Source organism: Carcharodon carcharias (genome assembly GCF_017639515.1).
Source record: "Carcharodon carcharias isolate sCarCar2 chromosome 36 unlocalized genomic scaffold, sCarCar2.pri SUPER_36_unloc_9, whole genome shotgun sequence".
NCBI lineage: Eukaryota > Metazoa > Chordata > Chondrichthyes > Lamniformes > Lamnidae > Carcharodon > Carcharodon carcharias.
The window spans coordinates 1-16,740 of NW_024470757.1; the positions used below are offsets into that span (position 1 = coordinate 1).

Here is a 16,740-nt window from a genome sequence, read left to right on the forward strand (position 1 = left end):
GCTCCCTGTTTGTTTCCACAACATATTGCTCCAAGAAACAATCTCTAATACACTCTATGAAATCTCCCTCGAGGCTACCTTGCCCATTTGATTAGGCCAGTCTATATGCATATTAATATCAACCATGATTATTGCCTTGCCTTTCTTACATACTCCCAGTATTTCCTGGTTTGCACTTTACCCTACTGCAGGAATACTTTTTGGGGACCTATAGATTACTCCCAACAGGGGCTTCTTACCCTTGCTATTTCTTATTTCTACCCAGTCTGATTCTAGATCTTGCCCTTCAGTGCCTACATCATTCCTCACTATAGCACTGATCTCTTCCTTTACTAACAGAGATACACCAGCTCATTTTCCTTCCTGCCTATCCTACCAAAACACTGAGTGTCCTTGGATATTCAACTCCCAAACCTGCTTTCCCTATCACCACGTCTCAGTAATCACCACCAGATTGTATCTATTTATCTGCATTTGCGATGTTAGCTCATTAGTTTTATTCTGAATGCTCCACACATTCAGATACAAAGCCTTTAAGTTTGACTTATTGTCAATTTTCCCTATACTTATATGATTCTTTGGTGCAATTTGTCATTCACACTCTCTGTCCCTTCGTTTGACTTTTTGGTAACAATCAACCTCGTCACTAACCTGCACTCTTACCCTCTCCTTAAACTTTCATTTTTTCTATTTCCACGTAACTGAACCCTCCCCCTATCTACAACCCGAGCTATGCGATTCACCAAGACACTGGTAACAGCATAATTCAAGTGGAGACTGTCCGAACAGAATAGGTCCTTCTTTCCCCAGTACTGGTGCCAATGACACATGAATGCGAACCAACTTCTCCCACACCTATCTTTGAGCCACGCATTTACCTCTTTAACCTTATTGACCCTGCGCCAATTAGCTCGTGGCTCAGGTAGTAGTCCGGAGATTATTACCTTTTTGATCCTGCTTTTTGATTTAGCCCCTTGCTGCTCATATTCTCTCAGCAGAACAGCTTTCCTCGTTCGACCTATATCGTTGGTACCTAGCTGGTACATGACAACTGCATCTTTCCACCCCACTCCAAATTCGGCTGCAGCCCAGATTAGATGAGATGAGACACCCTTAGCCCTGGCACCAGGTAGGCAACACAGCCTTCGGGACTCTCGATCCTGGCTACTGGGAACAATATCTATTCCCCTAATTATACTGTCCCGGATTACAGCTGGATTTCTAATTTATCCCCCCATCCTCCACCCCCCCAGCCCCACTTGAATGGCACCCTCTACCATGGTGTTATGTTCCCCTTTGTCATCCATGCTGCGATGTGTTGATGGGTTTCGCTGTATAAGGACATGAGAGAGAAATGAACAGAAGGATATGTAGGTGGGCTGAGATGAAGATGAGGTTGGAGGATGTTCGTATGGAGCAGAAACACCAGCGCCGATTCAAAGGGCTGAAGGCACTGTTTCTGTGCTGGAAGCTCGATGGAAAACAGGTCATGACTTAAAGCAATCGAGAGAGAAAATAGTAAATAGGAAATTGGGATGTATTTAGTCATTGACATGTCAAAATATTTTATTCCCTCCGTACCCTTTTATGTCAACTACACAGTTGGACTTAAAAATTCAGAAAGCTAAACACGAAAACGATGAGATATATGTGAAGAGGGTAAGTGCTCAGAAAATGATACGTGGACACATAGAAAGGGAGAGTTCTGAGATCCGAATAACTGTTGGTAACAAATCGGCCGCAAATAAAATGTACAAGGTAACTGTTAATACCTACCTCACTGAGCTGAGACACTTTCACTTGAATGATTTTCACTGGAGTTGATTGGAACAGCGCAAGTACAGACAGCGCTGCTGCTTCAAGTTTCTGCGCAGGGAATTATGAGACTCCTCATGGTGCAAGTGCCGTCTGGCTCGATTTTCCTGGAATCGCGCTGTCCCTCGGTTCCCCACCCGGAAATATTCCAGCGGACGGAAAAGGAATCGAGGCCCACACTCTTCACCAAACACATCGAAGGGATACTTTACAACGAGAGAATTTCAGCTGGAGGCGGAGTTAAATGATCGATTATTGGAGAACTTTGTAGGGCCAGGCCTTAAGATTCCATCACCATCGACCATAACTTCCTGGTTATTGATGTTGTAATGTGTTAAGCTATCGGAATTAATGCCTGTGATAAGCAACTTTGAAGCATTTCCAAACGTAAAGGACATCCCACTGAGCTCTTTAGCTGCACTGTAATACATGACCGAATCAGAGACCTGGACACGTGCAATATTGAGAGAATAACGTGTGGATTCTGGTTAGCTTCTCTCCAATATATCCTGGTTCGAGAGATGCATTCTGTCATGACGTAGGTGTGGAACCAGTTGCAGATGTCTGTGATGGTTCTGCTAATACCAGTAGACCGCCCCCCGCACCACACCAACAGCAAAACCCACAGCTCCCACCCCACCACCACCAACTAAGCCGTGTCACAATGCACCTTGTAGGCACTTCTGACCTTCCAGAGCCTGGCACAAAACTGCCTGAGATGTACTAACTGAGAGGTATAAAACCAACACTATGGGTTCTGTTATGGCAGGGAGATAGTAAACACTTCCCATGGCGAATCGGCTATAACAGTAAAATATATAATAGACCATCCACTCGTTAATAAATGCTAGCTGAGTCAAACGTTGAGGGTTAAATTTGAAACAATAACAAGAACAAGAGGGAGAAAGTGGCGCATCAGTGGCACTGGAGGAGTTTCTTTGAAGTTAGTCTCTGTTGCTATGTAGGAAATGCGGCAGCTTTAACTGCGCACATCAGGACCCACAAATAACAAAGTGATTATGAACCTGTTCGTGTTTTTAATGATGTTGGTTGGAGGATAAGTGTTGGCCCCAGGGACACGGGGCGAACTCCGCCGCCCCTTCCCCCTCCGTTCCTCTGCTAATAGTGGCCCTCGGACCTTTTGCATCCGAAAGAGGCAAACAAAGGATCTCGTTTGAACATCTCATCCGATAGATTGGAGAATGTTGATATGTGATCAATTTGCATCAGGAGGACATAACTCGGTTTTTCAACATGAAGCTAATATTATAGAATATAGCCATGGGGATAATTTCCTATTTGGCTGACTATATCAGTCCTAAACCATCCTGAATGAGGAGTGAAGAAGGCACAAACCTGGGAACAGACGCAGCAATGCTCAGGGCATTAAGAAGCTCTCGGTCTCCGATCCCGGGCCGGCTGCTGTGAGATTTTCACCATCTCTTCGCTCGGATGCCTCTGTTCTCGGCCCCGGGTTCGGAAGACCTGGTGAAAATGCACATTTTGCGAAAATTACGTGCAACATTTAAAAATAGCGCACTGGAAAAATCAGCGTGTGTACGTTTTAGCTCAGGGTTTCCTGTTTACAGGTTAGGAGACCGCACACGGCTCTGCCTGCAAAGGGCAACACGCTGCAGATCGTGCTAAACACGCGTCACAGGCGGTGCACAGTCCAGGCTGGTGCAAACTGGAGACAAAAGGCAATGGTGCGGATTTCAACAACATTACCGCTTATGACATTCGCGTGGGCAGAGTGGAAATGTCCCTCATTCCGAGTGTTCTGGTTAATTCACCGAGACAACATTAACTTATTTCTATTGCAGCAAAAACACGCCAGATTTAAAAAATAAACTAGCATGTGTCGCTATTATTTTAGTAACTTCTTCACCCTCAATCTGCCTTCCCGCCTGCCTCTTTGTGTCAAACCTGCTCCTGTGGATCAGCGGAGAATCGGCCTTCTGCTCTGTGCCGGTGTTTCTGCTGCACAGGATCATCCGCCAAGCGCCCCTTCATCCCACAATATCAACATGTCCCCTATCCCTCACACCTCGTGTGTTATTGTTGATTCCTCCTTAAATGCATCCCGGTGATTCACTTCGACCACGCCCTGTGCGAGCGAGTTTCACATTCTCCATACTGAATGAGTGAAGATGGTTCTCCTGCATTCCTGATTGGATTGATTGGTCATTTTCTTATATTGGTGGTCCCTAGTTCTGGTCTCTCTCCCACAATTGGGAATACCTTCTTTACATCTATCATATCGAACATGTTTTTAATTTTGAAGACCTCTATGAGGTCACCCCCTCAGCCTCCACTTTCCTAGAGAAAGGAGCACCCGGCCTGTTCAATCTTTCCTGATAGTTATAACCTCGAAACCGGAGCCAACAATTCCGTGACCCGACGCAAACCAATTAAACCAGCTGTCCATTAATCTCCATCTTGTGATATCCTGAATCATCCAGGTATCCAACATCGGTGCAATATGGGTAAATCACATTCACTCGCCGAATAATCCACGTCTAAAGTTTAAGACAATATTTTGGGCAACACATTTATAACACCATCTATCTGATTTATTTTGAAGAATAAATTATACCAGTGAACAGTGTCAGAGTGTGATAAACGGCAAAAGTTCACAAATCCATCATTAAAATATTTGAATCCGTTATTATACATTTCAAACCAGTTTAATTTTGTTTCGGAAGGACTCATTAACTATTTCCTGTCAAATACTCTCCGAGCAGAGTAATGATTCATTTTAAGAATACTCAAACTTGGATCTGAATTGGATCATTCAGTTCATGAACCACCTTCTCTGGTGGTAGCAGAGAGAGTGCCTGATGGTGTTTCTCCCTCACTGGCATCTGCCTTTTTTTACACCTGAGGAGATGAGGCTTAGGTGCAGCTTGAGCAGAGCTTCTTTCAGTGAATCGCCAGGTAGCTTTGCATGGTAAAATGTGAATGTCCGCATATCCAATCAATTTTACACCCGGCCCCTGTCTTTCATTTAACTGGAACGTATCCTTGTGAATTTGCCCCGTTTTTGTCTCACTCCTTGGGCTTGGACTGTCGGTTCTTTTGGGAAACCTGTTCTCTTCAGTCCCGTCTCCCAGTAGACTGCTTATATGGAGTCTTGGTTTCAACTTCAGTTTGCAACTTGCTATCTCTGATCTTCATCCTCTCGTTGGCAGCTGCTTTCAAGTGAACTGAAACTGCTGCACTCTCTCTCTGTCTCTCTCTGCGTTCTTTGTATATGTGTGTGTGCGTGTGTGTTTGTATGTGTGTGCTCGTCTGTGTGAGACTCCCTCCCTGCGCCCCTATTGCTCAGCAACAACACCGTTTTTCTACTCTTGTGATTGTTTTACGCTCTCTTCAAGAGTCATAAAAGTCATAAGAAGAGCCAGAAAACAAATACAGCTTTTGTCTTGCTGCCTCCATTCAAAAATTAAACTAGATCCCAGGTTTCACATTTTAATGGAAAAATAGAAAAAATATATCTATAAATCTTAAACTTAAAGATGTACCCTATAATTAAAAAACACAAACACTCAGAGAACGTACTTACACTATCCCAATTTCCTAAATTCAGCCATGACCAAGATCGAATGCCAAATCCAACCAGAGGGACGGAATGGCTCCAATGCGCCCCTGGGATTAATAGTTCAAAATATTACGAGGACTGATCCCTGGAGGTCGATGACACGCAGAATGACCAACACCAGGAATGGCTCTGTGGGTTGGTAGTATACGGAAGCTCTTGCAAAGCTCTCTGATATTTTTTAAGGAAGCAGTTGTTTTCCTGCAGGTTGAGGATGACAGAAGCTTGAAGGATGGTTGAACTGTGTTTAGCAGAATGACTTTTTCCACATGCACCTTGTAATAAGTGTCTAAAAATACTCTCGAAATATCTGTGCACAATGAGTCTTTACAGCAGGATAAGTCAGTATTAATTTGGGAATGTTTCTATCTGCTACGAAGAGAATTCAGAAGACACTCTGCAAACCAGATATCCATTGATCAGTACTGCACCGGATTCCAGGCCAGCTTTTTAACGTTGATGAAATAAAAGATGTCATGGAAATACATTATATCACCTCAGTGAAACATTACCTCAAATTTACTTTTAGACTGACATTTGAAAGTGAGGAGCGAATTGTATTCATATTTGCGAATTATTAGACTAAAGTGCATATCCAAAAAGCAGGCACAGGCTTGACGGGCCGAATTACCTCCTCCTGTGCTGTAAGTATCTTCGAACCAGTGATTTTAGTCGGTAAAATGGGCTCAACTGCATTATCAAAAGGGCCACAGAATTGTAAATATTTTTTTTTCAAGAGTAAAAGTAACATTGTTCCCTCCCAGGACACAACCAGTGAGGACTCAGGGTTCACTATCACTGCAGCTTTCATAACAATGTAGCCTAAATCCCCACCCAATACCTGTTGGCCCTTAGCCCTGCTTCTGTCCTTCTAACATTCCCTCTATAAATGTATTTGTATATTGGTCTCAGAGATACCCTGAGCATATCTGGCCTGAATGATAAAAAAAACAAGCATGGAGCTGTCATTGTTATTTAATGGTTTTATGTACGTAACTGGAGCACAGATACATTGTTAAACCTGTTTGAATGATATCTTGTTGACATACTGAATAAAGATGCAGAATGCAATTTAAACACTAATACCAGATAATAGAAACTTGGAGAGGTTGGCTGAAACTGCAAGTGATATTTCATTGTTTGGAAAGCGAACATTAGGAGGTAATTAGGTTCCTGCTTTGGGCGACATCACAAAATTGCGCCGATAATGTGCCTTAGTTAGCATCGGTTGGACTTTCAGACCTTCCCGCCCAACAGAGGAAGCTTACTGCAACACGTCATTTTCGGGAAACAGACTGTGAGCTCTCCCCCTCTTTCCTCTCCAGTCAGAGTCTGGGATCATCCTTAAACGCCAGGCGGGCATAATGTGTCTGTGGAGGAAAAGTCAAAACAGAATCGATTAATATAATGAACACCATCATTATAGAGTTAGGAGAAGGCCATTCAACCCCTCCAGCATATTCGCTTAGATCATGGCGGATCTGTATCATAACTCCCATCTATCCAACCTGGTTCCATAATCCTTAGTCATGTTACCCAACAAAAGTCTATCAATCTCGGTTTTGATATTTCCAATTGATCCCACAGCCGCAGCAACTTTTGAGGGGAGAGATTTCCAGATTTCCACTTGCTTTTGAGTGACGATGTGCTTCCTGCTATCACATCTGAACGAGCTGATCTGATGTTAACGTTCTTCCTCTTGTTCTGGACTCCCTGCTTCCCAACCCCACAATGGAAAAGCTTCTCTCCATTGAGCCTATTGTATCCTTTAATTACCATAAAACCATCGGTGAGATTACCCCTTAACCTTCTGCACTCGAGGGATTGAAGCCTAGTTTCACCAATTCTGTAGTGCCCACTACGCAAAGTTTTCCAGGCTTATATGAAAATAGTTGTGAAATGTAATGCTTGGATTAGAATTCAGTGAAATGTATCCACGCGTTGTGGTGACAGTAATCCATTCTTTTACCTCTGTATTCTCTCGTTGTTCTCTGGAAACTGTCAGTTGCTCGTCAATGTTCAATTTTCCTGTTAGAAAGTAAAATTTGAACTGAGCGTAAATGGCTACATTTCGCACTGAACCAGCTGAAACTGTCAATAACCCATTGGTTAATGGATGGAGTGAGGGCACCGCGGAGTTACAGCGCCTCCCAACAATCGCTACCTTTTTGCCGGTTCCTGCAGCTCCTTCTCCCGGCCACAACGATCATCCCCAGAAGGAGAAGCACCACCACCAACAAACTCCCGGAAAGCAGGACACTGCAGGTGGTAGGGGGCGGAGAATCTGCAAAATAAATCCTTTCATTTGAAATAAGTTTTTGAAATTAATTAAACAAGAGAAATTGTGTCAATTAAAATGTTTGATTTCACCCAAAAACGGGAAATTGATTTTATGCAACTTCATCATCCTGAAATAGAGCAGGGATCTTACATAACAATGTTGAAACAGGACAGAAGCAGATTGAGATCGAAACAGAGAGGACAAATACAGAGAGAGGTGGAGAGATGGATAGCCAATAGAGCAAGGTCTTATACAGCACTGTTTAAAAACGACAGAAATAGTAACATAGAGAGCGCTGGAGAGGGGCTGATCGAAAAAGCATATATATGATACAAAACAGATTAACTAGATCGAAATGCACGATAAATCATTAGATAGAGACATCCATAATGAAAGAGAGATAAGGGCAGACAGAGGGAGGGGGAGAGAGAGCGAGAGAGAGAGAAAGATTTCTAGTGACAGGGAGAAACAGGTGGCAAGAGAAAAGCAGCGAGGAAGAGAGAGACAGAGTGAGAGAGACAAACCAAAATAAGAACATAAAAACTAGGAACAGGAGTACGCAATCCAGCCTCTCGAACCTGCCCCACCATTCAATATGATCATCATTGATCTCATTTCGGCCTCAACTCCAATTTCCCGCCCTCTTCCCATAACCTTTAAATCAGTTATTAATTAAAAACCTGACTATCTCCTCCTTAAATTTATTCTGCGTCCCAGAAGCCACTGTACTCTGTGGTAGTCAATTCCACAGATTCACGACCCTTTGAGAAAAGTAATTCCTCCTCATTTCTGATTTAAATCTACCACCCCTGAGACTTAAGCAATGGTCTCTCATTCTAGAATGTCCCAAAAGGGGAAATATCCCTTCCACGTCTACTTTCTCCGTCCCTTTTAGCATCTTATGTACCTCAATTAGATCTCCTCTCATCCTTCTAAGCTCCAGCGAGTGTAGGTCTAAACTTCTCAATCTCTACTCATAAGACAAGCCCCGCATCTCTGCAATCAATCTAGTGAGCCTTCTCTGAACCGCCTCCAATGCAACTGCACCCTTCCTCAAGTAAGTGGACCAAAACTGTGCACAGTACTCCAGATTCGGTCTCAGCAATGCCTTTCACAGCTGCAACAACACTTCCCTGTTTTACAGTCTATTGCTTTAGCAATAACTGCCAAAGTTCCATTTGCCTTCCTTATTTCCTGCTGTACCTGCATACAAGCTTTCAGTGAATCGTGCACGAGGACAGAGAGGGAAAGACAGAGAGAGAGAGAAAGAGAGAGAGAGGATAGAAAGAGAGAGATAAGCAGATTGGTAAATGGGCTCGATGTCTCATACCGCAGCATTTAACAATGGCAGAAATGAACAAGATAATCCCATGAGAGTGAGTTAGACAAATGGAGAGATCAATAAATAAAACAAGAGAGACCGTGAATGAGACAGATATAAAGTGACAAACTGAGAGATGCAGAAGCAGAGAAAGGCAGGAAAAGGAGAGAGGAGATCAGAGAGAGAGAAACAGAGAGAGAGTCGGACAGGCAGACAGAAGGGGTAGACAAATTAAACGGCACCAGGAAAGAAATATAGTGAATGACAGAGAGAGAGAGAGAGAAAGGGAGTTAGAGAGGGAGAGAGAGATGGATAGACAGATAAACAGGTAGCCAAAGAGATAAATACGGTATCTTTTAACTGACCGTTTAAGTGAGACAGCCAGAAATATTGCGCATATAAAGTAGGTAGAGGTGAATAGATAATTGTACAATGGCATTATGAGACAATTTGGTGCACTGAGAATGTAATCACACCTTTCAATTTTACACACTGACAAGTCATCCAGTGGCATGGAACAGTGTCAATATGCCTAACCAGACACAACAACAGAAGAAATGGGCGCAAGAGACCATTCGGTCCCTCAAAGTTGGTGTACCATTAAATAAGACAAAGGCTAATCTTGTACTGCAGCTTCATATTTCCGACGTGTCCACATCCTGTATTCCCTTGATGTGAAAAAATCTACCTTAGTGACTGAACATCCATAGATCCCTGGGGTAGAGAGCACAGATAGAGTAAAACGTTCAGAAAGCTAAAGTCTGAAAGGTTGAGACATACGTGAAAAGTCAATAATAAAATGATGATACATGGACACACACGGAAAGATGGACAATTCTAATCTACAAAGTTGACAATATCTCCCATCAGCATTAAACAGATTGGTAAACGGTCACTGTTAACAACTACCTCTCTGAGATGAGACACTTGCACTGAGGAGACTTTCACTGGAGTTGATTTGAACGGTGCAAGTACAGACAGCGCCGGATCTCCAGGTTTCCGCCGAGAGGGTGGCGTAACTCCTGATGGTGTAAGTCCCGTCCGTCTCAATTCTCCCGGAATCTGCCTGTCCTTCGATATCCCACCCGGAAACATTCCAGCGGACGGGAAAGGGGCCGGGGGATAAACCTCTGATCAAACACAACAACGGGACCCTTTCCATCGAAGCAATCTCATCCTCCGGCGGGGTGAGGAGGAATATGGTCGGGGAGCCCTCTAAATTTAGCAAATGAAACAGAAACCCCATTAACAGCTGAAACCAGACAATTTTAATTGCTGTAGAAATACGCAATGCAAAGGAATATTGATGAAATTTACCTGTAATCACTAACTGGGAGCCATTACCGAATATTAAGGCCCTGTTCTGGTAATTGCGGATTGCACAGTAATACATTCCAGAATCATTTCTCCGGGTATCCGCAATGAGCAGTGAATAGTTACCCGCTTTGTCAGAAATCTCGCTGGAAAACCTCCCCTCTGCTGGGAGGTACTTGCCCGCTGTGTAAATCAGCTTCATGTCGTTTCGCCCCAACTCTTTGTACCAGAAGGCGTAATCAGCTAATGAGCTCTCCGTGTGGCAGCTCAGTTCAGCACGACTGCCCGCTGGGAGTATCTGAACCGGCGGAGACTGGGGCAAGACAGGCTGAGACAGAATAACTGAGAAAAAGAGAAAAAAACAGGAGTTACCACAGATTAGGGAGCAGCCCGTCACCCCGCACCCGCACACCCTCGCTCCTGAAGTCGGACTCTGGCGACGGCACCACGATATGGAGGAAGCAAAATCCTTTTCTAAAAAGACTCCAGATCGAAAAGTCGCACGGAATCGGTTGTTTGCGACAGCTTACCCGTCTTTCCAAGGGCACAGTACGAGTCCACTCACCCGTAAATCTAATTTAATCACTGGGGTACACAAATGAGAACTGTGTGAAGTTATTAACTTAAAAGGGCTGATTGAAAGCGAAATGTTCCGACTGTTTTATTTTTCTCTCATCCCTCTTCTTCTCGGCTGACTTTGAGCATTTTATTTTGTTGCAGAGATTATAACTCACTTTAATAATCTACTCGAAACTCTGTGCTCTTCTCAATTGCCAATAATTTCAATGGAGCCGACTCACATCTTTCATTCCAAAAGAGGATCCATTTCGGATTAATTCCATTTATTGTTCCTGATGAATAAACATTTCCCACGTTGTTGACTATATTCGCTCTATTTTGACATCGGACTTGAAAACGGAATTACATCTTACAGAACCGCACAGCGCAGGCAAAGGTCATTCGGCCCTATCTATCCAGTTAGCCCCCGCTCTCAACCCTCTCCTTCCAGCATACCTGTGCACCTGTTTCCCTTTCAAGTATTTATCCAACTTCCCTTTTGAAAGTTCCGATTGAATCTGCTTCTACCGCTTTCTCAGGCAGCGCCTTCCAGATCACAACAACTCGCTTAGTTAACATAGAATCTCATCTGCCCCTCTGGTTCTATTGCCGATTCGCTTCAATCTGTGTCCCTCTGGTTACCGACCCTCCTGCCAGTGGAAACTGTTTCTCCTTATTTACTCTATCCAATCCCTTCTCCACTCTATCTGAACATGTTAGGATATCTCACCCTGCAAGAGATGGGACAATGCACATACGCCGAGGAAGTTCATTGTCCGGGACTTCATACAGTCAGACTCTGAGCCCCCAATCCGAATCTCATTGCGAACTCGCTCCAGATCTCTCGGCGTGAAGGAGGTGTGAAATTTACAGACTGAATGGCGTTCTGTGTTTATTCATAGATACAAGACAGGGGTTGGAAAATGATGCCGAGGTAGACAGCTCTCTGCGGTTTTCCTGTTTATTGCAGGTTCAAATGCTGTCACGCACTCATTTGTTTTACAAAATACAGCAGGTATGTATTCACATTAGTTAGACCACACTTGGAATACAGAACACAGCTCTGCATATCCTATTACAGAGACAGTTCAAAAGGTACATTTAATATTTAACAAGGATGACTCTAATACGGAGAGCTTATAACTATCAGGGAAAATAAACAGGCAGGGACTCTTTACTCGTATAAAAGGGGGAGATTGAGGGGTGACTCGATCGAAGCCTTTAAAAATATGAAATGCTTCATTTAGACAGGCGAAGGGAAGATGGCTCTACTTCGGCAGGATTTCCAAAATATTGGTCATCAATAAGTCCAACCGGGAATTCCACGGAATTCAGGAATTCCCATTGGGGTTTAGAGGAATGAAAGGTGATCCTATTGAAAGGTATATCTTCCTTATGGGCTTGACAGCGCGGATTGTCGGAGGATGTTTCCTGTTGTGCACAAAGCTAGGGGACATATTTCAAAGATGAAGGCCTCCATTTTAAGAGAGAGATGAGGAGATTTTTTTGTCACCCAAATGGTCATTGGTTTGTGGAATTATCTTCCCCACAAAGTAGTGTCGCCTGTGCGTTTGAACTTATTCAAGACCGTGATGGACAGAATTTTCTTCGGCAAGGGACTCAAGGCCTATATGTGGCAGATGGGGAACTGAACTTGAGACCACAACCAGATCGACCATGATGGTACTGAATGGTGGAGCAGGCTCAAAACGCAAAATGACCTAATCCTGCTCCTGTGTTCCAACGGTCCTCTGTAACTAAGGGTCATCAATATCAGATAAATCTAGTCCAGAATTCAGAAGAAATTCCTTCACCCAGAAAGGAGGGAGAATGCGGAACCCACTCCCAAAGGAAGTGGTTGAGGCTTTGTAGAGGTGTGTTTAAGCGTGAAGCTGGATAAATATATGCGTGAGAAAGGAAGAAATGAATAAGCTGTTGGGCTGAGATGAAGAGGGACTGGGAGGAGGCCTGTGTGGTGCATAAACTCAAGCGTGGAGATTCGGTGTGTGCTGTAACATCTTTGTAACATTGTAAATTTTAACATCAAATAAGCTTAACAGTTATTTCAAAGGTATAACTGTGCAGTGAATTTTCCATTGACCTGCTGTAGTCGCACTTAGATTAAGATTTAAAGTGAACCATGCATTATTGTTTGAAACTCTTCACGGGGTCAATCAATCAAAACATTTATCAATTCCATTCTACATTGAGCTTAGAACACTGAATTGAGGCTAATCTCCATTACCATTTTATATCATAGATGAGGCTTAACAGAAAGGACGACAGTGCACGGCAATGTTAAGGAGTAGAACTGAAGTGGAAAGAAAATCTTGCAATTGATTCTCGATAAGTGCAAAGCAAGAACGTATTGTTCCATTCGAATTCCACTCCATGTCTGTGTGCAACTTGTATTTTGCAGAACGAATAACTTGTACTTAAAATTCAAATCAATGTACAGAAGTCGGATTCAATATTTTCCAGTCTCTGTGTTTATCAAGCTTGCGTCAAGAACCTTTACAACCGGTCTGCAGAATAAATTATGTTGAACACTGTGACATAACTTGCTAATTTCCTGGCGTTCACATTCTTAAGCTGCGACCTCTACAACCTAGAAGTACAAGGGCAAGCAGATACATGGATCACCAACAAGTGCAAGCTCCCCTCCAAGTCACACGCCATCCAGACCTGGAATGAACCACAGTTCATTAACTGGCACTTGGTCCATATCCTGGAACTCTCTCGCTAACAGCACTTTAGTGTTCCTACACCACATGGACGGCAGTACTTTAAGAAGTTAGCTCAACATCACCTTCTCAATAGGCAATTCTAGATGGTTAATAGATGCTGGCCTTCCAAGTGAGGATTACCCCGAGAATGAATCAATCTTTAACTGCAATATTGAACATCTACCCATACAGGTAGTTTTCTGTTACTACCTATCTGAATGACAATGCAATAAAGCTCTTTATAAGCATTCTGCTTTTTGACCGCTGTGGCTCACAGTAAGTCAAATGCACGTGGCATTCACAAGGAGCGGCACCTAATATGGTGTCATACTTTCAATAACAAAGCTCATCGCAGTTTCCACAACATCAGAAAGTGAAGTAGCTCATTGGGTCTGAGCTCAGATCAGTCAGTGATCACTGCGCCTGCAGTAACAAATTGAAAGCTCACCTCGTCAGGATGCTGAGGAATCGTTATCTCTGACGCTCATTTTCCAAGTCCTGTGGGTTTATGATGAGTAAGAGGCGGATGAGAATTTTAAACAGGAATAAGTCAGAAAAAGTGTTTATCCAGCTCAAAATTTGACCCAGCGATTAGGTAAAGGAACTTAATCTGATAATGTGAGTTTATTTACTGATTCCCTCTGTAAAGTGAAGAAAACGCAAATTGGAAAATTAATCTAACCAAGAATAATTAAAGGCAATGACGTGACTTTCTTAAATTACAGGCCACGTGCTTCAAAGCGGCTGCTTCCTGTCTCTCAATGGCAATGTAACAATAATCAGTCTGGTTGCAGAATCCGAGCACTCTCTGCCTCAGAGCCCCTTCAATTTTGCAGCTGAAGTCGGCAAGACGGTTCCAATAACCTGTCACTGCATTTATGAAGAAGGATTAGTGTCTTGCAATTTCTGGTCAAAATACCTGTGGGTGAAGGCCAGATACTAATCGATATCCGTCCCTGTTAGTGCGCCGATTGTAAGTTTATTTCCAAAAAAGGCAACAGCAAACATCAATTGATACTGGAAATTCGCAAAGTCCAGGTGCATGACTCGGGTTCCTACTACTGTGCTGATCAGGTTGGCTATGTACCGCTCCAGAATGGACCCACACTATTGGTTGAGGCTAATAGAGCAAGTGACATGAATTCAGATCGTGCACATCATTATCATTTGGTGCAAATTAATCGGTATCTCTGTTCTGACAGTTTCACCAACAAGACGGTTGTGCTGGCTTTTGCCCTGTTGGGTGAGCTGCATTTGAGTGAGTGTGTTTGGTTAGTGGAATTTATCCGATCAGATTGCTGTTTGTGTTCAATGGATTCAAAGAATCAGTTGAGAGTAATTCATTAGTTCCGAAGAAACTGCCGTCTCCGAATAAAACACCCCCAGGACAAAAAAAGAAAATTATGGGTATATATATATATATATATATATATATATATATACACATATATATATGGTGAGATTGTGTGCGTGTGATTCTGACACTATTCAGCAGAGGGCATAATCGTAAAAATATATATGTGTGTGTGCGCGTTCGTGTGTGTATGTGCGTGTGTTTGTGTGTGTGTGATTCTGTCACTATCCAGCAGAGGGCATATTCGAAAAAATGTTTGTGTGTGCATGTCAGTGTGTGCGTGTGTGTGATTCGGACACTATCCAGCAAGGGACACATTCGAAAAAATGTGTGTGTGTGATTCTGACAATATCGAGCAGAGGGCATTTTCGAAAAAAATGTGTGTGCGTGTTAGTGTGCTAGATTCTGGCAGTAACCATCTGATGGTTTATTGGTCGCGATTACCGGGTGTGTGATTCTGACAGTATCCAACGGAGGCCAAATTGGGACCGAAAAGATGTGGGTGCGTTGGGAAATCCGTTTGAGTATGTGTGCGTTTGTGTGTGTGTGTGTGTGGATGTTTATTTATGTGTGTGTGTGTGTGTGTGTGTGTGTGTGTTGTGTATGTGTGATACAGAGAGAGCCCAGCTACGGGGAATCTAATAAAGATGAAGCAGTCTATGTGTGTGTGTCTATCTCTTTTCAGTCCATGATACTGCGCCGTGAGTTTGAAATTTGCCTCCTTTCTGCTCTCAGCTTCTTTCAATCCTTTAACTCTGAATCTCCGCCTCCTAATCTCCCAGCGTTGATTGTAGACCTTCCTATTCCTTTCCTTAAAAGCCATTATTACACACTGCCAAGAGTATGGTGAGTGTGATCTGAGCAAGGTTATATTTAAGTTTAAAAGCAAAATACTGCGGATGCTGGAAATCTGAAAGGAAAGCAAAAAATACTGGAAAAGCTCGGCAGTCCTGACAGCATCTGTGGAGAGAAAGATAGAGTTAACGTTTCGAGTCTGTATGACCCTTCTTCTGAGATACAGAGTAGTAGAAAGTAAGTTTGATTTTCTGTGCCTTTCAATTCAGTTCCTCTGGAAATTAACATCTGCTCTTCCCTCGCATTGTAACGGTCTTGGTGACCTGATTGTTGTTAAAAATGGTTTATTAACCTGAGCCTATAGAATCAATTGTTCTTATTATACACTTTAATAATTATCTCTCACTTTGTAACTTAATGGCCCTTAGTGAAGTTATTCAATTATTGCTGAACAGTTTAGTCTGTGTTACTGCACTTAATAAGTCAGTAAAAGACCATCTATTGTTTGGGAGCGTGATTATCTGCGAAGGGAATTCACAGGATTCAACAGTTCTCATCAAGAAGGAAACACAACTGATATTCTCAGGGGCAACTCTGTGAAACAACACCTCAAGGGGACAGATTAGATAAAGGTTCCAAATTAAAGATAACCTGGAGCCATCCGTAAATATCTTCCAAATGCTTACAGGTTCCAACTGTTAGTTTCCAGTAGATTGAAGTGAATGCAAGATGAGCAAGAGACTGCAGAGGAGGGTTTAAAGTAGAATTAGCTCTACTAGTACTGAGACCCAAGATGTCGCCTAAGAGTGATCTGTACCTTTTAGCCTATTTCGATCCCTTCCCTCCACCCCACCCCACTAGGGCTATCTGTACCTTGCTTGTCCTGCTTTCTACCCTTAATGTCACCATTAGCACATTTCAAAGATAATATCACCACCGTCAACACCTCTTTGTCCTCGTGTCGATGACATCTTTTGG

The 16,740-nt window shown here is 43.0% G+C and overlaps 1 protein-coding gene across 1 annotated transcript; it reads right to left on the minus strand.

Moving 5' to 3' along the window:
- Nucleotides 1-3,201: 3,201 nt before the first annotated feature.
- On the minus strand, nucleotides 3,202-10,542 carry LOC121274466 (immunoglobulin kappa light chain-like). Its single transcript, XM_041181807.1, has 4 exons — nucleotides 10,333-10,542; nucleotides 9,925-10,230; nucleotides 7,383-7,441; nucleotides 3,202-3,300 (listed from the first exon to the last, which is right to left on the minus strand). Exons 1-4 carry the CDS (start codon nucleotides 10,529-10,531, stop codon nucleotides 3,202-3,204), a joined length of 663 nt encoding a protein of 220 aa, XP_041037741.1. The 5' UTR covers nucleotides 10,532-10,542.
- Nucleotides 10,543-16,740: the final 6,198 nt, after the last annotated feature.